Source organism: Chelonia mydas, chromosome 1 (genome assembly GCF_015237465.2).
Source record: "Chelonia mydas isolate rCheMyd1 chromosome 1, rCheMyd1.pri.v2, whole genome shotgun sequence".
Lineage (NCBI taxonomy): Eukaryota > Metazoa > Chordata > Testudines > Cheloniidae > Chelonia > Chelonia mydas.
In genome coordinates, this window is record NC_057849.1 from 2409941 (window position 1) to 2435901 (window position 25961).

General features: G+C 43.1%; 1 protein-coding gene across 2 annotated transcripts; it reads right to left on the bottom strand.

The window, feature by feature from the left end:
* Positions 1-21837: 21837 nt before the first annotated feature.
* LOC119565139 (olfactory receptor 52R1-like) lies at positions 21838-25613 on the bottom strand. Of its 2 annotated transcripts, XM_037889571.1 has the most exons (2): positions 25541-25613; positions 21838-22757 (listed from the first exon to the last, which is right to left on the bottom strand). In XM_037889571.1, the coding sequence occupies exons 1-2, from the start codon at positions 25611-25613 to the stop codon at positions 21838-21840; spliced, it is 993 nt and encodes a 330-aa protein (XP_037745499.1). The 2 variants fall into 2 exon arrangements, with proteins under 2 accessions (XP_037745499.1, XP_037745500.1); XM_037889572.1 differs by lacking the exon at positions 25541-25613 and having other exon boundaries at positions 21838-22788.
* Positions 25614-25961: the final 348 nt, after the last annotated feature.

The following is a 25961-nucleotide window of genomic DNA, read 5'->3' on the forward strand; positions in this document are numbered from 1 at the left end:
CCTTGGGAGGTTGTAGAAGTTCCTTCTCTGTAGGTTTTCCAAAGGAGGCAGGATAGCCATCTGTCCTGAATGGTTTACATGCAACAAATCCTGAATTTTAGCAGAGGGTTAGACTACACGACCCTTGCGATCCCCTCTCACCATGTGGCTCTATGATTCTGTGATATGAAATTCTAGTGTAGACAGGGACTTTGTCAAACACAAATTGTGGATCTCAGTAAATGAGTAACTGTGTGAAATTTAATGGCCTGTGTTATTCAGGAGGTCGGAATGGATGATCAAATGGTCCCTTCTGTCTTTAAACACTATGAATCTATCCATAAAGAAAGTATGTCAGGAATGTATATTTACTGTGTCTCATAACACAAGTGTAAGGGAACATTGAATTACAATGACCGTTTCAGTGTTGCTGAATGGGTTTCACAAATGGATTGGGCATTGTAGGTGGTGCTGGTGGCACCGCCTTTAGTGTAGGGTGTCTGACACGTGGAATCAGAGATCCTCATTTTCAGTTGCTTATAAGTTTGCCAAACATTAAGTGTTTGGCCTGAAATGTATCATGGTGGGCATCTGCTTCTGGCTTAACCTTTTTTTTAAAAAAGTTCAGACAGAACAGATCAAGCAACTTCTGGAATAAAGCTAGGAGAGAAGATTTCTTCTCTACGTTGACATTTTTTTTTATAATTATTCTAGTTAGAAGCCCGAGGACCTCCGTGTTTTCCAGTATATAAAAGTCAGGTAACAGCCACCCTGTTAACAGCCAGAGCTCTGAAATGTAAGAGGAGGTGGTGAGAGTCTCTGTGCATTAACACACAGCTGCCTCCTGAGGTCTTTACTCAGTTCTTTCTCCAAGGAGATTTTTTCCTCAGTGGGGAATGAGCAACGTATGGGCCACAGCATCAGAATTTGGCCTTTGTATTGTAAATCTACTAATACCTTTAACCCTGAGGATCCACTGTGCCACTGAAATGCAGCCACTGTGGGGCTGAGGCCATCAGCTTCAGGGGCACAACATACAGGGACATTTTGGCCCATGATATGGGAGGAAACTCATCTCCTGTGGCAAGGCCCTGGAATGTTTAATGTCTGTGCAGAGCAGAAAGGATAACAGACCTATTCTCTTTTCCATCACACCTAAGTTGCACAGGGTTTCTCAAGCACCAATTGCTGGGTACCTGTGAATTCTGAGAGAGAAATGTCTTCCCTGGGAATCCCCCTCAGGTCGCCGTGACCCACACCCCACTCACCCCAGCAGTAGCAGCAGCATCCCGCGCCGACAGATGACACAGAGCTGTGCACCGTTTATAATGGAGCTCTGTGCAATCCCAGCTGGGTTCACTCAGCCTTTAATGGAGAAAAGAGCATCTGAATGCAAAGAGGGTGGAGACAAGCCTGTCTGCACTTCTGTGCCATTTATACAGTTTTAGGAGTAAACAGTAATTAAGGGACCTTCCCAAAGGGAGATGAGGACTCTTGGGTTCTGTGCTGAGTCAGAGAATAATTGGCTACTCTGTGTATTTGTGTATATTTAAAAAATATAGTTGATTAGTAAGAAAATTAGGGATAATGACTTGATCTCCGTAGGGTCTGTAACCCTGTAAATGCTGAGGATGGCTGAATAGTTAGTCGGAAAAAGATCTGGAGAGAGATGAGTGAATGGAGACACAAGCAGTTTCCTTCGGCAGACGGGGCTGTCACAAGGAGATCAGAGATCAGTAATTCTCATCAGTAGCTATCATCACTGATCCTGCTTTGAGCAGGGGGTTGGACTAGATGACCTCTTGAGGTCCCTTCCAACCCTAATATTCTATGATTCTATGATCATACCTTGTTGCATCTTTCATTGAAGGATCTTCAAAGCATCTTGCAAGGGAAAGTCACAATGAACATATCCCCATTTTACATGTAGCTAAACTGAGGTACAGGGAGATGTGACTTAGCCAAGGACATACATGGAATCACAGACAGAACACAGGAGTCCTTGTGTTTCCCTGCTGTATCCATGGTCTCTCCATCAGAACTGAGCACATGACAAAACTGCCTTCAGGAGCAAACAGTTACGAGTCCAAGCCCTCCATCAGGGCAGGGCAACAAAGAGTCTATGTCTTGGGCCTGTATTGAGGGCCAAGCAGCAGACAGTCATTTATGAGCCCCAGTTCCTCAGTCAGGGCGGGGCAGGAAAAAGGCAGGCTCAGGACTGTATTCAGAACTGAGCAGTAAGAGGGTCGGGCATCCCAGCTTTTGTAGGAGAGAACGGGGGATTTTTGTTGTAAAGAACAAATGTTTCAGATAAGTCAAGTGACTGAGCCAGTAATGTTAGGGACTCCTTTCTGAAGAGGAATCAGTTGGTTTTGGATTTAACTAATGGAATTCTGGGTGTGTGCCTGGCTGGACGGGAGGTGCTCTGACAGCAGGGAAGATTCGAAGAATTGGTGCTGCAGAAGCAGTGGAGGAGTTTATACTGAATCAACAAGATGTGTGGGTTCCCTGAGATATGGACTAAGAATAAAGAAGAGTGTGGTAAAATTGAAGCATGTGTTAAAATTTTGGGGGATGAAGTGCCACCACAGAGACAGTATAAATATCCTTGGAAAGCAGAGGCAGGAACTGAGAAAATAATTGAGTCATTGGAACAACAGGGAGTGATTGAAAAGGGGGATTCTGCACACAATAGCCCAATTTGCCCATATTAAAAGCCTCAGGAGATTGGAGATTGACAGTGGATTTTAGACAAATCAGTAAAGCTACCCTAGCCATGTCACCAAATGGTTCTCTGTCATAGACCTGGAAAATTGCTTTTTTGCCATCCCATTGCATCCTGATCCTTGGGCCCGCTTGGCATTCATCTTTAAAGGACAACAGTCCTCATTCAAAAGAATTCCCCAGGGTCTGCATTGTGCTCTGGCTACCGCGCACGAACATGTGGTGCAAATGCTGAATGAATTATCCAAAGAGGATTGCGAGAATGTCACCTCATATCTAGATAACAGTTTAGTTTGTGGGGACTCTGAAGAGGAGTTGACTGAGCGGAGTAAATACGTGTTGAGACTTATCCAGGAAACAGGTTTCAAGGTTAATAGAGAGAAAGACCAATTAGTGCAAAAGAGGGCAAATTGTTTGTAGGTGACCCAAGGAGAACAGGTTTCAGTGTAGCAGCTGTGTAAGTCTGTATCTGCAAAAAGGAAAGGAGGACTTGTGGCACCTTAGAGACTAACAAATTTATTTGAGCATAACCTTTCATGAGCTACAGCTCACTTCATCAGATGCAAGCAGTGGAAAATACAGTGGGGAGATTTTATATACACAGAGAACATGAAACAATGGGTATTACCATACAGACTGTAACAAGAGTGATCAGGTAAGGTCAGCTATTACGAGCAGGAGAGAAAAAAAACCTTTTGTAGTGATAATCAATGTGGGCCATTTCCAGCAGTTGACAAGAACGTATGAGGAACAGTAGGGGTGGGGGAATAAACATGGGGAAATAGTTTTACTTTGTGTAGTGACACATCCACTCCCAGTCTTTATTCAAGCCTAAGTTAATTGTATCCAGTTTGCAAATTAATTCCAATTCAGCAGTCTCTCGTTGGAGTCTGTTTTTGAAGTTTTGTTGTTGAAGAATTGCAACTTTTTAGTCTGTAATCGAGTGACAAGAGAGATTGAAGTGTTCTCTGACTGGTTTTTGAATGTTATAATTCTTGACATCTGATTTGTGTCCATTTATTCTTTTATGTAGAGACTGTCCAGTTTGGCCAATGTACATGGCAGAGGGACATTGCTGGCACATGATGGCGTATATCACATTGGTGGATGTGCAGGTGAACGAGCCTCTGATAGTGTGGCTGATGTGATTAGGCCCTATGATGGTGTCCCCTGAATAGATATATGGACACAGTTGGCAACGGGCTTTGTTGCAAGGATAGGTTCCTGGGTTAGTGGTTCTGTTGTGTGGTGTGTGATTGCTGGTGAGTATTTGCTTCAGGTTGGGGGGCTGTCTGTAAGCAAGGACTGGCCTGTCTCCCAAGATCTGTGAGAGTGATGGGTCGTCCTTCAAGATAGGTTGTAGATCCTTGATGATGCGTTGGAGAGGTTTTAGTTGGGGGCTGAACGTGACAGCTCGTGGCGTTCTGTTATTATCTTTGTTGGGCCTGTCCTGTAGTAGGTAACTTCTGGGTACTCTTCTGGCTCTGTCAATCTGTTTCTTCACTTCAGCAGGTGGGTATTGTAGTTGTAAGAACACTTGATAGAGATCTTGTAGGTGTTTGTCTCTCTCTGAGGGCTTGGAGCAAATGCGGTTGTATCATAGAGCTTAGCTGTAGACAATGGATCGTATGGTGTGGTCTGGATGAAAGCTGGAGGCATGTAGGTAGGCATAGCGGTCAGTAGGTTTCCGGTATAGGGTGGTGTTTATGTGACCATAGCTTATTAGCACTGTAGTGTCCAGGAAGTGGATCTTTTGTGTGGGCTGGTCCAGGCTGAGGTTGATGTTGGGATGGAAATTGTTGAAATCCTGGTGGATTTCCTCAATGGCTTCTTTTCCATGGGTCCAGATGAAGAAGATTTAATCAATTTAGCGCAAGTAGAATAGGGGCATTAGGGGACGAGAGCTGAGGGAGCGTTGTTCTAAGTCAGCCATAAAAATGTTGGCATACTGTGGGGCCATGCGGGTACCCATAGCAGTGCCGCTGATTTGAAGGTTTACATCTTGATTATCACTACAAGTGGTGGTCCCCCAACCAGGTAATAGCTCACCTTACCTAATCACTCTCATTACAGTGTGTATGGTAACAGCCATTGTTTCCTGTTCTCTGTGTATATAAAATTTCCCCACTGTGTTTTCCAGTGCATGCATCAAATGAAATGAGCTGTAACTCACGAAAGCTTATGCTCAAATAAATTTGTTAGTCTCTAAGGTGCCAAAAGTACTCCTAGGAGAACAAGGAATTTAAGTACATCAATAAGAAGTGAAATCATTGCTAAATTTACCCAGACCAGAGGATTCATATGTATTGAAGGTAATGTTAGGAGGGTTTAATTATTTAAGGGAACACATTTGGAAGTTTGCCATTATAACCAGATCTTTGTCACATATATTAAAAAAGATTGCAGAATTGGAGTGGGGGCCCGAACAATAAAAATATTTCTGTGATTTCTGGGAGGAGAGGTAGGTACGCTGGAGGGTAGGGATAGGATACAGAGGGACCTAGACAAATTAGAAGATTGGGCCAAAAGAAATCTGATGAGGTTCAACAAGGACAAGTACAGAGTCCTGCACTTAGGACGGAAGAATCCCATGCACCACTACAGACTAGGAACCGAATGGCTTGGCAGCAGTTCTGCAGAAAAGGACCTAGGGTTACAGTGGACGAGAAGCTGGATATGAGTTGTCAAGGTTCCTTCCCCACTCTGACCTCTAGGGTACAGATGTGGGGACCTGCATAAAAACCTCCTAAGCTTACTTTTACCAGCTTAGGTTAAAACTTCCCCAAGGTACAAACTATTTTACCCTTTGCCCTTGGACTTCCACTGCCAACACCAAACTTTATCTGGGTTTCTGAGAAAATGTTGTTTGGAAGTGTCTTTCCCCCCAAAATCCTCCCAACCCTTGTACCCCACTTCCCGGGGAAGGTTTGGTAAAAATCCTCACCAATTTGCATAGGTGACCACAGACCCAAACCCTTGGATCTGAGAACAATGAAAAAGCATTCAGTTTTCTTTCAAGAAGACTTTTAATAGAAGTAAAAAGGAATCACCTCTGTAAAATCAGGATGGTAGATACCTTACAGAGTAATTCAATTCAAAACATAGAGAATCCGTCTAGGCAAAACCTTAAGTTACAAAAGAGACACACAGACAGGAATCTTCATTGTATTCAGCACAGTTCTTTTCTCAGCCATTTAAAGAAATCATAATCTAACACATACCTAGCTAGATTACTAATTAAGTTCTAAGACTCCATTCCTGTTCTGTCCCTGGCAAAAGCATCATACAGACAGATACAGACCCTTTGTTTTTTCTCCCTCCTCCCAGCTTTTGAAAGTATCTTGTCTCCTCATTGGTCATTTTGGTCAGGTGCCAGCGAGGTTACCTTTAGCTTCTTAACCCTTTACAGGTGAGAGGATTTTTCCTCTGGCCAGGAGGGATTTTAAAGGTGATTACCCTTCCCTTTACATTTATGACATGAGTCAACAGTGTGCCCTTGTTGCCAAGAAGGCCAATGTCATTTTGGGATGTATACGTGGGGCATTGCCAGCAGATTGAGGGACGTGATCGTTCCCCTCTATTCGACATTGGTGAGGCCTCATCTGGAGTACTGTGTCCAGTTTTGGGCCCCACACTACAAGAAGGATGTGGAAAAATGGGAAAGAGTCCAGCGGAGAGCAACAAAAATGATTAGGGGACTGGAACACATGACTTCTGAGGAGAGGCTGAGGGAACTGGGATTGTTTAGTCTGCGGAAGAGAAGAATGAGGGGGGATTTGATAGCTGCTTTCAACTACCTGAAAGGGGGTTCCAAAGAGGATGGCTCTAGACTGTTCTCAGTGGTAGCTGATGACAGAACAAGGAGTAATGGTCTCAAGTTGCAGTGGGGGAGGTTTAGGTTGGATATTAGGAAAAACTTTTTCACTAGGAAGGTGGTGAAGCACTGGAATGTGTTACCTAGGGAGGTGGTGGGATCTCCTTCCTTAGAGGTTTTTAAGGCCCATCTTGACGAAGCCCTGGCTGGGATTATTTAGTTGGGGATTGGCCCTGCTTTGAGCAGGGGGTTGGACTAGATGACCTCCTGAGGTCCCTTCCAACCCTGACATTCTATAATTCTATTCTATGATTTAAAACAGGGTTTGGTACTAGCCGCAGGATTGAAATTCCCTGAGATAAACAAGGCATTTGTGATTAAGTTAGCAGCAATCAAACAGAGACTTCCAGGAGTGTGGATGCAAGAAACAGAAAAGGGGAAGTTAATACCAGCTGCGTACGAGTCTAGAAGATTAAGCCCTATAGAGCAGCAGTTTGGAATTTGTGAAAGAGACTGTTTAGCTGCTGTGTGGGCCATTGAAGCTTTTGCTTTGACTACTGGCACAGCCCCTATTGCAGGGGTGGGCAAAATTTTTGGGCGAGGGCCACATCTGGGTGGGGAAATTGTATGCACTGCCAAGGCAGGGGGTTGCGGTGTGGGAGGGAGTGCGGGGTGTGGGAGGGGGTGCGATGTTCAGGAATGGGCTCAGGGTAAGGGACTGGGGCAGAGGAGCGGTGCGGTTTGTATGAGGGGGCTCAGGGAAGGGGTTGGGGTGGAGGAGGAGTGGGGAGTACAGGAGGGGGCTCAGGGCAGGGGTGCAGGAGGGGTGCAGACTGCGGGAGGGAGCTCAGGGCAGGAGGTTGGGTGCAGGAAGGGTGAAGGGTGTGACGGGGGCTTAGGGCAGGGAGTTGGGAGGCGGGGTGCAGTAGGGGTTCAGGCTCCAGCCTTGTGCCGCTTACCTAAAGCGACTCTGGGGTGGCAGTAGCATGCACTGGGGCCAGGGCAGACTTTCTACATGCCTGCCCTGGCCCCACGTCATGCCACTCTGCGAAGCGGCCGGAACCATGTCCCTGCGCAGGCCCTGGGGGAGGGGGTGACACAGGGCTCCATGCACTGCCTTTGCCATGCCTCCAGGTACCTCCCCCAAAGGTACCATTGGCGGTGATTCCCCATTTCCGACCAATGGGAGCTGCAGGGGGCGGTGCCTGGAGGCAAGGGCAATGCACGGAGCCCTCTGCCCTCCTCCCCCCAGGCTGCAGGGACATGGTGCTGGCCTCTTCTGAGAGCGGCGCGGGCCCTCCAGTACCACGGGGGGCAATCCTGAGGGCTGGATCCAAAGCCCTGATAGGCAGGATCCAGACCACGGGCTATAGTTTGCCCACCCCATCCTATTGTAATATAAACACCTCACTCTCCCTTGAAGTACACTTTATCAGGAAAACTGGAGGGGAAAGGAGTTTCAAATACCAGAACGGCCCAATGGACTTTGATGTTAACTAGCAGAGATGTTACCTATGAAAATAACAAACAAGTATTCATGTTACCATATGCTCCCCTAAGGAAGGCAGAAGAAGATGAATACCCACTACCAGAAACCAAAACAAAGTTAGTTGAAGAAGCACCTCCAATAGATGAAGTGTTAAGCCTCGGAGAAAAAGAAGTTTGATTCACAGATGGTAGTTCAAACCATGAAAGGGGCGAACAATATTTGGGATATGCTCCTGGGCAAGTTAATGGGGAAACTATTTCTGGATCCATGGGCATGACTTCAGGTCGGTGGCAGAGATCAGAGCTCTTAGTGACCTGTTTAAACATTGTATTGGGATTTTGGAAAAGAACCATTGGGAAACAGCTGAGGGGAAAAATCTGATCCAAAAGGAGAATTGGAAATTTATTTATGATTAGTTGAAAGAACACCCTGGAAAATGAAAAGTAAGACATATTCAAAGTCATCAAAGGTGAGGAGGGAATGAAAAATAGTAGCAAAGGAACCTTAGGGGTTATGGTATTTATTAGAGCTTTAAGGGATAAGATGGGAGTCTGAAATTAAAGAAAGATGGGGAAATTGGAACATACAAGGGGGATATGCAGTGAATAAGAAAACAGGAGAGGTAAAGTGGGTACCTGACAGCTGACAAACTTCAAAGAGAAGAGTTAATTAACCTGTTTCACTCTATGGTTCACCAAGGAATAGAAAATACTGTCTTTAAGGTAAAACAGATTGAAATATGGCCTAAGGTGTGAGAAAACATAGAAATGTTTCTTAAAAACTACATACAATGTGCAGCAGATGGAAATAGACCACCAAATTTGGGACCCTTGTTACACCAAAGAATTGTAGGGCCACGGAGTAGAATATAAATGGATTATATTGATGAATTGCCTAAGAGCCAAAGGGGGAATCAGTATTTATTAGTGATAATAGATTATTTTCCTGGATGGGTGGAGGCTATTTCCACTAGAAATCATACTGCAGAGACCAGCGCCAAGAGGTTGTGGGAAGAAGTATTTAGTAGATATGGGACTCCAAATGTAATTGATTCAGATAATGGGCCACATTTTGTAGGAGAAATAATTCAAAATTTATTAAAATATTTAGGAATAAATATATCCCCTTCCATCCTCAATCATCAGGGACAGTAGAAAGGATGAATCAGATTGTCAAGCAAGCCCTACACAAAGTGGTGCAAGAAACTGGCAAAGATTGGGACGATACATTACCAGTGGTGTTGGCAGCCATCCAGAGTAGTGATTGTTTGGGTACTGGCTCCAGCCTTATTAAATTCTCTTTGGAAGGCCTATGAGATTGTGGAACTCTTTATTATACCCAAGAGAAGAAGAAGAAGAAGAGGAAGAGGAGGAGGTGTCAGTCACCCAGTGGGTAAAGGAGTTACTGATAGAATTTAGGAAAATGGAGTTTAAACTGACTGATGCCACTGAAAAAGCAAGAGACTATGTGCATTCTCATGTGGCTCAAGACAGCCTGGAGTCTAGATGGGTTGGATTATTTTCCATTATGAATAAAATTTCACCTACTGTAGTGCAAATTAATAAAGGGGGAAAGGGAAAGTGGGTCCACACATCACCAGTAACGTTATATCCTGAAGACTAAATAATGTTCTTTTTTTTTTCATTTATCTTTCAGAAAGGAAGGAATGCCCAATTGCACCAGAGATTATCCTGTACAGACTTTGGATTTGGAGTGTGCATACGGTGCTACAGTTTTTGTAACTTATGCTTGCTTGGCTTTGCATTGTTTGTTTGGTAGAAAGATTGTGTTGTGTGCATTATATTTTAGGAAGAAAAACAAATACCAGAGCTCGAGCCAAAATAGAAGAGGTTAGTGTAAGAATTTAGAACAATACGGCCAGAAGTATCGGACATTATTCATATGGAATAATGGCCATGGATTCAATATTAAGGATCCTAATAATTCAGGGAGAAGTAATTGAAGCCCCAACTATTGTGACCCAAATGATCTGGTTGGAAGGAATGCAAATAAACAAAAGTGCGCAACATTCAGAGTTCAGAGTAGCAGCCGTGTTAGTCTGTATTCGCAAAAAGAAAAAGAGTATTTGTGGCACCATAGAGACTAACAAATTGCATCCGATGAAGTGTAGCTCAAGAAAGCTTATGCTCAAATAAATTTGTTAGTCTCTAAGGTGCCACAAGTACTCCTGTTCTTTTTGCGAACATTCAGAGTGTGTGCCCTGAGCTTTACCTCTATTGCAAGCTTGGCAACAACAGTGGAGAGATGGGACTATCAGAAATAAAAGAGGTATAGGGGAACACATTTTAGGTGGCTTTGGTGCTGGAACTGGAATTTTAAACTCATTTGATACTGAGACATTACAAGGAAAAATATCAGCCTTGGGTAAGATTTTGGGGGCTATTCAGACACGTGACACAAAATTTTGGTGCATTATCAGAGCAAGGAATAAGAAGTGTGGAACTCCAACTAAAACAAGCCCAAGCCTCGAAAATGTCTCTAAATATGAATGTATTGGGTGTATCTGAAATTAACATCACAACTCTATTAGCAATATGATGTGTACAAATGCAAATGTAAGAGATACAGTACATAGACAAAATGGTTGCTCTGTTAAGTAATGGGCAATGGCCTTTTGAATGGTTCAGAGATCCTCATATATGGAATCAATAATTTATAGAATGGCGTAAGCATACTGAGTTTAACTGGAATCAAGCCACTCGGAGGGGAGAGGGAAAAGGGAACAGGCAGAATTCTTTTACATAACACAGGGAAGGAAAGAAAAACAGCAATTGTATGGATATTGCCAAAGATTATTAATGGAGAGTTATGGAAAATGGAAATAAGTGGCGTGATGTTATTGACACAAACTGGGACCATATAGACCATTGTTGCAACCAAGGTCATATAGTGGCACCAAATCTTGTACAAAGAAGCTCCAGTAAGGTGTCTATGAAAAGGTTATGATCTGATGGTTATGATTATGTGTGTATCTGTATGTGTGTATCATTTTTGTAGTTGAAGTTATGAATATTGTCTACGTACCCGTATCTCAATGTGTAGCATTAGTGAAGCATTTGGTCAGCTTCTTGAGAAAGGAATTTGCAGATTAAGTGCCCAATCAAGAAACACTTAACTGACAATGGACCTTGGGAGACTTCAATCCACATGAAGGTCTTCCTGGGACATTCAAGGTAGCATGTGAGCAATGGCTGCTCTCCCTGTAAAAGAGCTGAGTCATACATTGACATGTGACTTGCCCGTGTGGCTACAAACTCCATCTTGTTGCTAAAAGAAAAGGAGTACTTGTGGCACCTTAGAGACTAACCAATTTATTTGAGCATGAGCTTTCGTGAGCTACAGCTCACTGCATCCGATGAAGTGAGCTGTAGCTCACGAAAGCTCATGCTCAAATAAATTGGTTAGTCTCTAAGGTGCCACAAGTACTCCTTTTCTTTTTGCGAATACAGACTAACACGGCTGTTACTCTGAAACCTGTCATCTTGTTGCTGTGATTTTGCACAGGAGAACAAAAGGGTTTTCACCCACAAGAGAAAGAATATAAAAGGCTCTGGAAACCTGCCATTTTGTCTTCAGTCCTGCTTCTTACTTCTGGAGGGACCTTTCTACAAACTGAAGCTCTGAACAAAGGATTGAATGACCCATCTCAGCTGTGGATGTTCTCCAGAGACTTAATTTGAATCTGCAGTTTATTCCATCACTGCTACAAACCTGAACCAAGAACATTGCTGTTACTGTATGTAATTGATTCCATTTAATCAATTTTAGCCCTCATGTATATTTCTTTCTTTTATGAAAAAAGAAAAGGCAGACTTGTGGCACCTTAGAGACTAACAAATTTATTTGAGCATAAGCTTTTGTGAGCTACAGCTCACTTCATCGGATGCATATAGCTCTAAGGTGCCGCAAGTCCTCCTTTTCTTTTTGCGGATACAGACTAACATGGCTGCTACTCTGCAACCTTTCTTTTATGAATAAACCTTTAGATTTTAGATTCTAAAGGACTGGCAACAGCGTGATTTGTGGGTAAGATCTGAATTGTATATTGACCTGGGTCTGGGGCTTTGGGATTGAAAGAACCTTCTTTCTTTTACTGGGGTATTGTTTTTTGTAAACATTCGTCCCCATAATGAGTGGCACTGGTGGTGATACTGGGAAACTGCAGTGTATAAGGGAATTGCTTATGGTTAGTGGGGTGAAACTAAAGTCCTCTCTGTTGGCTGGTTTGGTGTGTCGTAATGGTAAAGGAAACCCAGCCTTGGGCTGTAACTGCCCTGCTCTAAGCAATTTGTCCTGAATTGATACTCTCAGTTGTGTCCCGCCAGGGGCAGCATCATTAAAAGCAGGATACACTTGATTCAAGAAGAAGGGGGTTATAAATTAATAGAATTAACAAAACATTGTGAAGAGTGGGGGATGAAAAAGTGGCTGCGTCTGCAGCTAACTTGGAACCTAGAGGGTTGTGATTTGAACCATTCAAGCGGACAATGTACCATGCAATATTTAGCCTCTAATGGCTAAATTAATTATTTAATAATTAATTATTAACAATCAATTTAATTATTACACTGACAATTATTTATTATATTAATAATTAATTTAACACCAATTATTATTGTATTAATAACAACAGAGTTTATTATTTATGGAATCAATGGAATAATTAATTATTAATGGAATTATTTACCGAGGTCCTCTATTTTTGAAAAAAGACATTGTTTGGGAACCAAAATATGTGGACTAGTCCTTTGATTTGGGGATACATTGGGAACAATGGGAAAAACTGATAGATGAGAGTGAGAAAATTAGGCAATATGCAAAAGATGCATCGAACTCTGCTCAGTTGGGGAAAAAACATTATAGTCAATGGTCAAATATTAAGATTAGGAAAAGTAGAAGAATTGACAGCTCATCACTGGTATGATGCTTTTAAAGGATGGTCTCCCAGTGTTACAGCTCTTCCAAATTTAATGATAAATACTATTGTTATACTACTTGTATTAATGATTTTACTGACCTTTTTTATGCTATGTTTATACTGCTGAATGAGAAAGCGACAAGAAGCTCTGGAACAAATAATATATAAAATTGTCTTGCTTGCAAAATTATAAAGTGACACAATAATTAATAGTATTAATCATGTGAAGGGGTAATTTTGGGATATGTACATATTTGTCTACATATAATCTATATATCTGTGTAATGTGTTATAGGCCCTGGGACCTAGTGTGGCTGGAGTGTGTTTGGAACATGAGTGCGTGACTTGCATTTTGGCAACCGAAGCAAGAACTTAAACGTCAAGTGGTCAAACCCTATTTGTACAAAACAACTTTGTTGTGTCCTCGGAAAAATGAAGAATCAGCAGATAAGGAAATAAAACCAGATGGACTGCCATGGAAATGTATAAGAATTGGAGGAAATGGTGCGCATTGGATCATGGTGGCCTCTTTGGAACAAAGGGTGAAGGCCCAGGCCAACAGAGACAAAAGACTAATGATGTCACAAAATGATTATAAATGCTGGCTTCACCCATTTGCAATTTGGAGTCTTTCAATAATCCAGAGCCCTGTTGGGATATGGTGTGGTATTCGTGGACTCCCCGCACCTTGTGACTGGACTGAACCCTGACTGACCATTGGGACTCCTGACTAGCGGACTCTGGTATAGTATGTTTGGGGTATGAATGTAGAGTGAATGACGTTCATTCTGTAAACAATAAACAGTATTTAGAATGTTATATACCAACACTGTTTCCGGTATCTGCCTGCTCCCCCACCCCATAGAGAGGTCCCTGCTGCGGGTCTAAGAGTAACACCCTGTGATAGGGCCTTCAGTGGCCAGGCAGCCTAGTGGCAAGATCGTCGGTTAGGGGCTGTGAGGGAACTTGGCCCCCTACTTTACCCTCAGGGCCTGGCTCAGAGTCCTGGGTCGCTCACACCCTTAAACAAAGGACATAGATCTTGCTCCCAGCCATGAGGGGAGGTTCAGGACCTGTTGCCTGAGCTGCTTCCTATGTAAGTCCTTCAGTTTGGGGTGTGGCCCTGCTCGCTTAGTTTCCCTGCAGTTGGGGCTTGTCAGCAGAGCAGAGAAAGACTTACTTGCCTCCAGTGTCTGCATTGGCAGGCAGGTTTCGTCTATGCCTTCAGGAAGGCACACAGATAACTCCTGGCTCTTCACCAGTGAGCCCCTGACTAAGCCAGGCTCCCTTCTTTTCTTCCCCCTCCAGACCTGGCATTCTCTGCAGGTATAATAGTGCGGGGCTAGCTGAACTCACAGGTATTCTTTAACCCCTGCTATGCCTAGCAGCCATCTCTCTGCTCCTTCACACACCCTTATCCACTTTTCCATCACATCTTTCATTTTGTTTGCATATCCCACCTTACTCATACTAGTACCTGTCTTAAGACTCCAAAATTTATTTTAAGACTCTGAAATTCCTTCCAAACCATTTCTATGAATTTACAAAAAATCTAAAGCATTGTCAATTGGCATTTTAAGGAATATATCCAGAGAAGTACCAGTTACCTTTGCAACTAAAGTGGGCATCTTCTGGTCATCAGGAATCTTGTGAATCACATACAGCCTCTCAAAGATGTGTAGATTTTTGGAGAGGTGGGAATCAGTGAAGTGGGAGGGTTCTGCTTCTGGTTTTCCAGCATGTCCAATTGGTGTTACCACTCTCTTTCTTTCTCCTCATTTTCTTGTTGTTTTACTTCTATAGCCCTTCAGTGCTCAGCCTCCTCTCTGGCAGCCTCTGCCTGCTTTAGGTCCAAAATTCTCCTAAGTTCGTTTTCATTTTCTAGAGCCCGTAATCTGAATAGATCCAATTTTGCAATTGCTTTCCTGTTTTCACTCATCCTGATCTTTTTCTGTCCCTACTTCTCTTTCCCGAAATAAGCAAACAGAAAATAACAAGCTGGTATCCTATTTGACTGACCTCCACCCAATATACTAAACATAAACATAACATAAGAATATAAGAATGGACACTTGATTTGCCAGAGTTTATGATCTTTTCTATTTTCCTCACTAGGATTTAACTTCCACTTTTTAAAAGATGCCTTTTTGCCACTCACTGCTTCTTTTACTTTGTTCTTTAGCCACGGTGGCTCTTTTTTGATTCTCTTACTATGTTTTTTAAGTTGGGGTATACATTCAAGTTGAGCCTCTATTATGGTGTCTTTAAAAAGTTTCCATGCAGCTTGCAGAGATTTCACTTTTAGCACTGTGCCCTTTAATTTCTGTTTAACTATCCTCCTCGTTTTTTTGTGTAGTTCCCCTTTCTGAGTTTAAATGCTGCAGTGTTGGGCTCCTGTGGTGTTTTTCCTGCCACAAGGATATTTAATTTAATTATATTATAATCACTATCACCAAGAGGTCTGGTTATATTCACCTCTTGGACGAGATCCTGTGCTCCACTTAGTACTAAATCAAGAATTGCCTCTCCTCTGGTGGGTTCCAGGACCAGCTTCTCCAAGAAGCAGTCAGGTAAGGTGTCAAGAAACTTCATCTCTGCATCCTGTCCTGAGGTAACATGTACCCAGTCAATATGGGGATAATTGAAATCCCCCATTATTATTGAGTTTTTTATTTTAATAGCCTCTCTAATCCCCATGAACATTTCACATTCACTATCACCATCCCGGCCAAGTGGTCGGTAATATATCCCTACCGCTATATTCTTATTATTAGAGCATGGTATTTCCATCCATAGAGATTCTATGATACAGTTTGATTCATTTACGATTTTTACTTCATTTGAGTCTATGCTTTCTTTCACATATAGTGCCACTTCCCCACTAGCACGACCTGTTCTGTCCTTCTGATATATTTTGTACCCTGGTATTACTGTGTCCCATTGATTATCCTCATTCCGCCAAGTTTCTGTGATGCTGATTATATCAATATCCTCCTTTAATATGAGGCACTCTAGTTCACCCATTTCATTATTTAGACTCTAAAATTGGTATATAAGCACTTTAAAAAACGTGTCTCCTTTTAGCTGTCTGCCATTACACAATGAATTGAATGGGACTCTTTTTTTATTTGACTGTTTCTGATCAGACTCTGCCTGTATTTTATCATTTTGCAACCTCTCGTCCTCACTAGGACATAGAGATTGTCTGTCTATTAATAGATCCTCCCCTAAGGGATGTCTGAATCATGTGCTCCTCCTCGCCTGTTGGCTTTCTTCCAGTCCTTAGTTTAAAAACTGTTCTACGACCTTTTTAATTTTAAGTGCCAGCCATCTGGTTCCATTTTGGTTTAGGTGGAGTCTATCCTTCCTGTATGGACTCCCCCTTTCCCCAAAGTTTCCCCATTCCCTGATAATTCTAAACCCCTCCTCCCTCCACCATCGTCTCATCCATGCATTGAGACCCTGCAGCTCTGTCTGTCTAACTGGCCCTGTGTGTGGGACTGGGAGTATCTTAGAGAATGCTAACATCGAGGTCCTGGAGGGTTCTGTAGCTTGTCATGACCTCGCGCTGTGAGAGGGGGCCCAGATTAGTATGCCAGAGGCCTCAGCAGCACCCAGTTCTGGATTGCATCTGTCTCAGTGGTGCTGCAAGCAGGGTGAAATGCACAGCTTGTTGTTCTGTGTGAGATTCCCACTTTATACCCTGCTACAGAGATTTTAGGTGAGATATTAGAAACATAGATAGCTGGGTTTGTGAGAACCACATGGTGACTTGCCTGCCTGGTGCAAAGGTTGCAGATCTCTTGAGACATCTAGATAGAATTATGTGTAGTGTTGGGAAGAAGCCAGTGGTCGTGGTACATATAGATACAAGTGACTTAGGGAAGGATAGGAGAGAGGTCCTGGAGGCCAAATTTAAGCTGCTAGGTAAGAGATTGAAGTACAGGACCTCGATGTTAGCATTCTCTGAGATACTCCCAGTCCCACATTCCTGGGAATGCTCAGATGTGGATTGGCATCTCCAAGTTCATTGCTGGCTTAAGGGCTTCTTGATTGGGCACTTACTGAGAACAGTCTTTTCTCAGGAAGCTGACCAACTGCTTCATTAAAACCTACTTAGAATCAGACAAGTATACAGCCATTATTCATAACTGATAATACAAAAATGATAGATGCATACAAGTAGGATTACTAGATTCAGTAGATCATAACCTCTACAGAGATATGTTACATGGCATATGTAGCATAAAACATATTCCAGTTATGTCATATATATATACATACATATGCATATTTCCATAAAGCCTTATGGGGGCACCATCACATCACTTAAGCTTTTGGAACCCACACAACAGCTGGCCATGTAGTGGCTTTCGTCTGTAAACCCACTTCAAAATTAAATGGTCTTTTACGCTAGTAATGTGTCCCCAGCAAGAAAACTGCCACTCTGACACAGCTCATAGGTACAGTTGATCTTATGCTGCCCCCTGATGAGGAGTAGCTGCTGGAGACCAGGAGCATTCAAAACGTCAGTCCGGAGTTCTTCATCCCCCACATGTTGCTTCCATCCACTGGTCTATAGATCTGCAGCTTTGTAGCAAGCCTGCTGCCACGACATCCCCACAAAGGCTGTGGAAGGGAACATGGCAACAGCTGCTGCTGTACATGAGCACACATCTTTTAGGTTTCAGAGTAGCAGCCGTGTTAGTCTGTATCAGCAAAAAGAACAGGAGGACTTGTGGCACCTTAGAGACTAACAAATTTATTAGAGCATGAGCTTTCGTGGGCTACAGCCTACTTCATCGGATGCATAGAATGGAACATATGGTAAGAAGAAATATATATACATACAGATAAGTTGGAAGTTGCCAGACTGTGAGGGGCTAATTACTTAAGATGAGCTATTAGCAGGAGGAAAAAAAAAACTTTTGTAGAGATAATCAAGCTGGCCCATTTAGACAGTTGACAAGAAGGTGTGTGGATACTTAACCTTAGGGAAATAGATTCAATACGTGTAATGACCCAGCCACTCCCAGTCTCTATTCAAACCCAAGTTAATGGTATCTAGTTTGCATATTAATGCAAGCAAAACTCCCCTTGGAGTATGAACTGTGTAAAGACCTCAGGAGCCAGCTGTGTGTTAATGTAGATGCACTGTTACTTCCTCCTCTTGCACTTCAGGGCTCTGATTGTTCTGATTGCTCTTACTTGAATTTTATCCCCTGGAAAGCATGGAGGTGCTAGGGCTCCTCAGTGGAATAATTATATGAAATTTTCAACATGGTCAAGACATATTTGCTCCTAACTTCGTCATAGAAGTCTGCTAAACTGATATGCCTGAAACTTTCAAAAAACAATTCAGCCCAAAGCAGATACCCAGCATGGGAAATCTTGAAGTTTGGCAAACTTTATCATCATCAATCATCATCATCATCATCATCATCATCATCATTCCCATAACCTCATTGTTTGTTGGGGCACCATCACTGATGAGCAATCTATAAATTGTCTCCAGGCCTGATGATCCTGTGTAAGTATTTGAGTCTCTGCAATGTCCACTCCTGTCAACTCTTTTCTGTTGTCAATCCATCACTTCTTCTGTCTATCTCTTTTTCTCTTCTCCTTTACTGTCTCTTGGAGGATGATCTTGGATAGGCCAGATGATCTTGTTACATGATCGTACCACTTGAGCTTGTGTTTCTTCATGGTCATCAGGAGGTCTTCATATGACCCAGAGCACTGAATAATGAGGTTGAGGACCTCTTCTTTAGTGACGTGGTCGAAGTAGGAGATGTCTAGGATTTTATGGAAGTATCTCATCTCTACTACCTGTATTTTCCATTCAAGTTCTGCCATAAGGGTCCATGTCTTGCACACAAAACAGAAAAATGGAGATGACCAGTGCATGCAGCTGTTTCAATTTGGATTCCAGGGAGATGTTCCTGTTCCTCCAAATTGGCCTTAGCTTTGCTACTGCTGCTGTTGTTTGCACAGTTCTTGCCAGAATTTCTGCCTTTAATCCTTCATCAGTGATAATTGCTCCCAAACACTTGAACTGTTTCACTCTCTCCAGCTCTTGTCCATTGACAGTGATATATGAACTGATCCTGTCACGTTTGTTTGTCATCAGCTTGGTTTCCTCGGCACTGATTTCCATGCCATATTTTGCGGAGGTTTCATCCAATCATTTGATAAGGTTGGCAAGTTCATCTTTGCTACTCTTGGGATGGTGCCAAATTGTTGTGGCTATACTGAATGAATGACGTGAGCATAACTTGAAATGACTTCAACATGGCTGGATGGCTGCAGAGGATCCTGGGAGCAGGTCCCCTTTAAGCAGAAGTGAATTTGATGAAGAACTGGCTAAACCCGCATGGGTGATCAATGTTCAACCTATTGTCGGTAAGTATAGGTGCAAGCAAAAGTAAATATCACATGTCTAAAGTTCCGGCATGGAGCACAGACTGACCCGGTTATAATGACCTTGCAGCAGAATGCCATGCAGAGAGCCAGAGTGAATGATTGATCAGTGAGCGAACAAGGGGTGATCTTTACCACTTTCTCTGTGTGCCAAGGTGCACTCCGTGGGGCCAGCAGAGGAATTACTTGTGTATCTCTGTGAAAAAGTGGCTTATTTAGGGGAATGTATATCTCTTAATGTATAGCTTTGTCTAACATAGGAGTTATGTGCTTGATATAATGCATCACCGCTTGACTAATTCCTTCTCAATAAAATACTGTGTACTGCAGATAATTCTTGTGGATGTTTTCACTGGTAGGACAGTCATCCTCTCCACTGGGAGCCATTAAAGACCCATGTGAGGGGTTGTAGCACCCTCTAGTGTTAATATTTGGTAGCAGAGGACGGTTTACTGTCATGTCTACGTGAATAGGTCGTTAAACTGAATCAGCACTGTCTCTGGACTGCTTGCTCAATAAGAGCTTGTGTCATAAATATAAAGGGAAGGGTAAACACCTTTAAAATCCCTCCTGGCCAGAGGAAAAACCCTTTCACCTGTAAAGGGTTAAGAAACTAGGATAACCTCGCTGGCACCTGACCAAAATGACCAATGAGGAGACAAGATACTTTCAAAAGCTGGGGGGAGGGAGAAACAAAGCCTCTCTCTCTGTCTGTTGATGCTTTTGCCGGGGACAGAGCAGGAATGGAGTCTTAGAACTTAGTAAGTAATCTAGCTAGAGATGCACTAGATTCTGTTTGTTTAAATGGCTGAGAAAATACGCTGTGCTGAATGGAATGTAGATTCCTGTTTTTGTGTCTTTTTGTAACTCAAGGTTTTGCCTAGAGGGATTCTCTGTGTTTTGCATCTAATTACCCTGTAAGGTATTTTACCATCCTGATTTTACGGAGGTGATTCTTTTTACTTCTATTAAAATTCTTCTTTGAAGAAACTGAATTCTTTTTCATTGTTCTTAAGATCCAACGGTTTGTGTCTGTGGTCACCTATACAAATTGGTGAGGATTTTTATCTAACCTTCCCCGGGAAGGGGGGTGTAACATTTGGGAGGATTTTTGGGGGAAAGACGTTTCCAAACGGACTCTTTCCTAGTAATACCAGTTAGACGTTTGGTGATGGCAGTGAAAGTCCAAGGGCAAAAGGTAAAATAGTTTGTACCTCGAGGAAGTTTTAACCTAAGCTGGTAAAAGTAAGCTTAGGGGGGTCTTTCATGCAGGTCCCCACATCTGTACCCTAGAGTTCAGAGTGGGGAAGGAACCTTGACAGCTTGGTATCATGGATCACTGGTGCTGACCAACTAATTTAAATATTGGTCTGAAACAGTTTTGACCTATTATTATTGACAAATTGGGGTTCGCAAATGCAGACAGTGAGGGGTCATCATACTGGGGCTGAAGGGGATGCCCCAAAATCCACTGTTATGATTGAGGTGTGTTTACTGAGACAGTCAAGTGAAGATCTTGGCTCTGATCCCTGGCTGCCAAATGCTGTTCCTGTCCTGTTCGGGGAAGGGTGCTTGAATGCAATGGTATTAAAATATCAGACTTGTGGCACTCCCACTCCTAACAGGGAACAAATGACAAATTCTGCTGTTTGGATTATGTATCAGGCTGTGAATAAGTTTGCAGAGGAGCATAAGATCTGGAAAGATGAAAAGGAAAATTTGCAACAGGAGCTGGAGAAGCTGAGGTTGCAAAATGAGGGGATAAAGAGATTTTCAAAAAGAGATTCCCAGATCCCCTTCCCCCATCAGCCCCATGCTAATATTCATTCACAAACCACCTGCCCCATCAGCCCCATGCTAATGTCCATTCTAAACCCTCCACTCTGTACTCCCATCACCTCCATCCCAGGATGCTAGGGTCCCACACCAATAACTCTCCCCTCCCAGTTTTCAGATGGAAAGTCCAGTCGAAAAGGGGATCTGGCAGTGTCCAGTTACAGCAGAGTGGGGGAGGGGGGCACACTGGGTCATTAACTCACATCAGCCCCTGCTCAATTGGGGCTGCCTCCTACAAGCAGGAAGGATCCTCATCAGGCTTCTGAAACTCCCGTTCCAGCCCCGGCACATATAGGATGCAGCTGGGGTAGAGAGGGGATGAAGACAATCCAGTGAGTAATAGGGATAGTGGAGGAGAGGAGTGAGTGACAAGGGCAGGGCCATGGGGGAAGAGGTGGAGGAAAGTGCACGTCCTCAGTTGTCTAGTTACCAGCAATAAGAAATGTGGCAACCCTGTGAGTTGTACATAGATGGATTTCCCAGATTATCAGGTTGATACAGCACTGTAAGGTAAAGAAAGGATGTAATGTCTCTTTGGCCTCCTTGTCAGTGATTCAGGGAAGGCAGCACAGCACATTGTCACCAGCCAGATTTCCACGGAGCTTGGTCTGAGAGTCAGAGCACCAGAAGAAAACTTTATTCCATATGAGTAATGTACCAGAGTAACCTGTCCAAGATCTGTTTGGTCCTCACCCCATAGATGATGGGGTTTAGCATGGTGGGCAGTAGAATGTATATGTTGGCCATGAGAATGTGGAAGTGCGGGGGCACATTATGACCAAACCTGTGTGTGAGGAAGGAGAAGAGAGCTGGGATATAAAATGCTAAAATGACACAGAGGTGGGAGCCACAGGTCCCAAAAGTCTTGAGCCGGGCGTCCTTTGTGGGGAGGCTGAAGATGGCCCTGAGGATCTGGATATAGGACACAGTGATAAAAGACACATCCAGACCAATCACTAAGAATGCCACAGAGAGGCCGTAGTAACTACTGATGCGTATGTCAGCGCAGGCCAGCTTCACCACGGCTATGTGCTCACAGTACGTGTGGGAGATGATGTTGGTTCTACAATATGGCCACTGCCTTGCCAGGAAAGGATAAGGCAGTGCAAGAATGCCTCCACGCAGCACCACGGCCAGGCCGATCTTGGCCACAAAGCGGTTGGTCAGAGTGGTGGAATGTCTCAGGGGATCACAGATGGCCACATAGCGATCCAAAGCCATGGCCAAGACGATTCCAGACTCCATCGTTATACAGCAGTGAATGAAGTAGAGCTGGGTGAGGCACAAACTAAAATCTATCTCCCTGGAATTGAACCAGAAGATGCTCAGCATTTTGGGCACGGTGGATGTAGACAGGACCAGGTCGGTGACGGCCAGCATGCAGAGGAAATAGTACATGGGCTCATGGAGCCTCGGCTCTGTCTTCACGATAAACAGGATGGTGAAGTTCCCCAAGATGGCTATGATGTACATAGTGCAGAAGGGGATGGAGATCCAGACGTGGGCTGCCTGCAGGCCAGGAATGCCCAGCAGGATGAAGGTGGAGGGGTTGGAGAAGTCGGTTGTGTTGGAATCTGACATGGAGTAGGAGAGAAGGTCTCCAAATTTGAGGCAGAACGGTGTCACCTGCACGTTCTGTAAATTGCCTCGACTTGCTGTGTCTGTGCAGCGTCTAGGGTGGTGGTCACATGAGAAATGCCTGGATGGAGAGACAATGCCATTATGAGACAATACATGCACAACTGGAGGCTGTTCTCTCGGGTTGTCACAAATATAAAGGGAAGGATAAACCCCTTTAAAATCCCTCCTGGCCAGAGGAAAAACCCCTTCACCTGTAAAGGGTTAAGAATCTAAAGGTAACCTCGCTGGCACCTGACCAAAATGACCAATGAGGAGACAAGATACTTTCAAAAGCTGGGAGGAGGGAGAGAAACAAAGGGTCTGTGTCTGTCGGTACGCTGCTTTTGCTGGGGTAGAACAGGAATGGAGTCTTAGAACTTTTAGTAAGTAATCTAGCTAGGTATGTGTTAGATTATGATTTCTTTAAATGGCTGAGAAAGGAACTGTGCTGAATAGAATGACTATTTCTGTCTGTGTGTCTTTTTTGTAACTTAAGGTTTTGCCTAGAGGGATTCTCTATGTTTTGAATCTAATTCCCCTGTAAGGTATCTACCATCCTGATTTTACAGAGGTGATTCCTTTGCTTCTATTTACTTCTATTTCTATTAAAAGTCTTCTTGTAAGAAAACTGAATGCTTTTTCATTGTTCTCAGATCCAAGGGTTTGGGTCTGTGGTCACCTGTGCAAATTGGTGAAGATTTTTACCAAACCTTTCCCAGGAAGTGGGGTGCAAGGGTTGGGAGGATTTTGGGGGGAAAGACGTGTCCAAACTACGTTTCCCAGTAAACCCAGTTAGAGTTTGGTGGTGCCAGTGGATATTCCAAGGACAAAGCATAAAATTAATTTGTACCTTGGGGAAGTTTTAACCTAAGCTGGTAAAAGTAAGCTTAGGAGGTTTTCATGCAGGTCCCCACATCTGTACCCTAGAGTTCAGAGTCGGGGAGGAACCTTGACACGGGTGTATCAAATTGATCACTTTTCACACACTGGAAAATGACATTTTCTTTATTCAGCTAAACGAATTCTGAATAACTGACCCTAATAATGAAATTCCATACTCGACGGTGCTCCATGGGTCAATAATTCCTACACATCATGATGTGGGAAACTTTAATAGGCACCAGGAGGAAACATGTGTGTGGATAGTGGTTTTCCATCATCGTTCCTTATTTCAATGAAAGCCAAGCTAATGAGTCCATGCTGTAGGGAGTTCCCCATTCACCTGGTTACTCAAAATCTCAGAGTGGAAAAAATCTGAACTTTGGCTAAGACATGTGTCAGGGTTCCCTCCCCACTCTGAACTCTAGGGTACAGATGTGGGGACCAGCATGAAAGACCCCCTAAGCTTATTTCTACCAGCTTAGGGTAAAAGGTCCCTAAGGCACAAAGTCTTTTCCCTTGGATTAGGTAAAATGCTGCCACCACCAAGTGATTTCACAAACCATCAGGGAAAGGACCACTTGGAGTTCCTATTTCCCCAAAATATCCCCTGAATCCCTTAGACCCCATTTCCTGGGGAGGCTTGAGAATAAACAGTATGAGCCCAGATCAGCCTTGGATTTTAATACCCATAAACCCAAATCAGATTCTTAAAAAACAGAACTTTATTAGAAGAACAAAAAAAGATAAGAGAACAACTCTGTGAGATCAGAATGGAAGATAATCTCACAGACAGTCAGATTCAAAACATAGAGAATCCCTCTAGGCAAAACCTTAAGTAACAAAAAGACACAAAAAAAGACAGGAATACACATTCCCTCCAGCACAGTGAATTTCACAAGCCAAAACAAAGACAAACCTAACACATTTTCTCGCTAGATTACTTACTAACTTTACAGGAGTTCGAGGGTGTGCATCCTTGATTCTGTTACCAGTAAAGGTATCACACAGACAAAAGTGTTTTCCCCAAGTCCAGATTTGAAAGTATCTTGTCCCCTCATTGGTCATTTTGGGTCAGGTGCCAGCCAGGTTACCTGAGCTTCTTAACCCTTTACAGGTAAAATGACTTTGCCTCTGGCCAGGAGGGATTTTATAGCACTGTATACAGAAAGGTGGTTACCCTTCCCTTTATATTTATGACAACATGTGCCAGGCAGCAACATCCCAGCTAGAACACATCTAAGGGAAAATATCTGGATGACATTGATAGCAGCTCCTCATTTGCAGAAGTAGCCAAACAAAGACAATGATTGGATGCCTAAGGAATGGGATGCAGAATAACCTGCTGTGGAAATGTGCTCAGTTTTGCTCACCCAGTCCGTATAAAGGATATAGTGGACAGAAAGGGGGTTTCAAAGACAGGCTATGAGAATGGGGGAGACTGCCATATGCAGACAGAATGAAAAGTGTGGGACTGTTGAGTTTATAGAAGAGACAAAGAAGGGGGCATATGATAGAGGAGAGCAAAAGGAAGAATGAACTGATTACACTCAAATTGACAAACAAAGAACAGTTCCAACCAGTTATAACTATAAGTATTTAGTGCTTCAAAGAGGCAAATTCCCCAAAGCTGAGGCAAAGTAACAGAAAAACTCATTGGAAGGAAAAATTTAGACAGAAAAATGGGAATGAACATTGAGAGTTCTTTAAGAAAAGGTTATTAGATACCTAAAAAGCCACAATTCCACAGTAAAGAAAGCAGTGAACTTTGGAGAAAAACCTGGTTCCGTGGAAAGTGAAGGCTGCCATTATGCGGGAAAACAGAAATATACCACAAACTGGGAAAAGGAAAAATATAAAATAAGCAATAGAATTTGGAAGCTACGAAAATTGAGAAAGGACACTAAAGACATCAGGGAAAAATCCATGCTTGGAAGGGCTAAGGATAACAAAAAGGTGGTTATTAAGTATATTAAGAAGAAAAGAATTCCTAGAAAAGATTTACACCCATTCCCAGAGGTAGAAAGGAAACTTGTTAATAGTACAGAAAAAGTGGATGTGTTCAAGAAATACTTTTGTTCTGCAGTTGGAAAGAAGCAGTATATCACATGAGCGGATGAAAAACTTTCCAGTCCATTAGCTGTCAAGAAGGGGGTTAAACAGCATCTACTATAAAACCTTAGAGTTATAAACACCAGAGTTAGAAACTGATAGATCAATCACACATCCGATTCAGAACCAGATGGACGCAATCAGGCAGT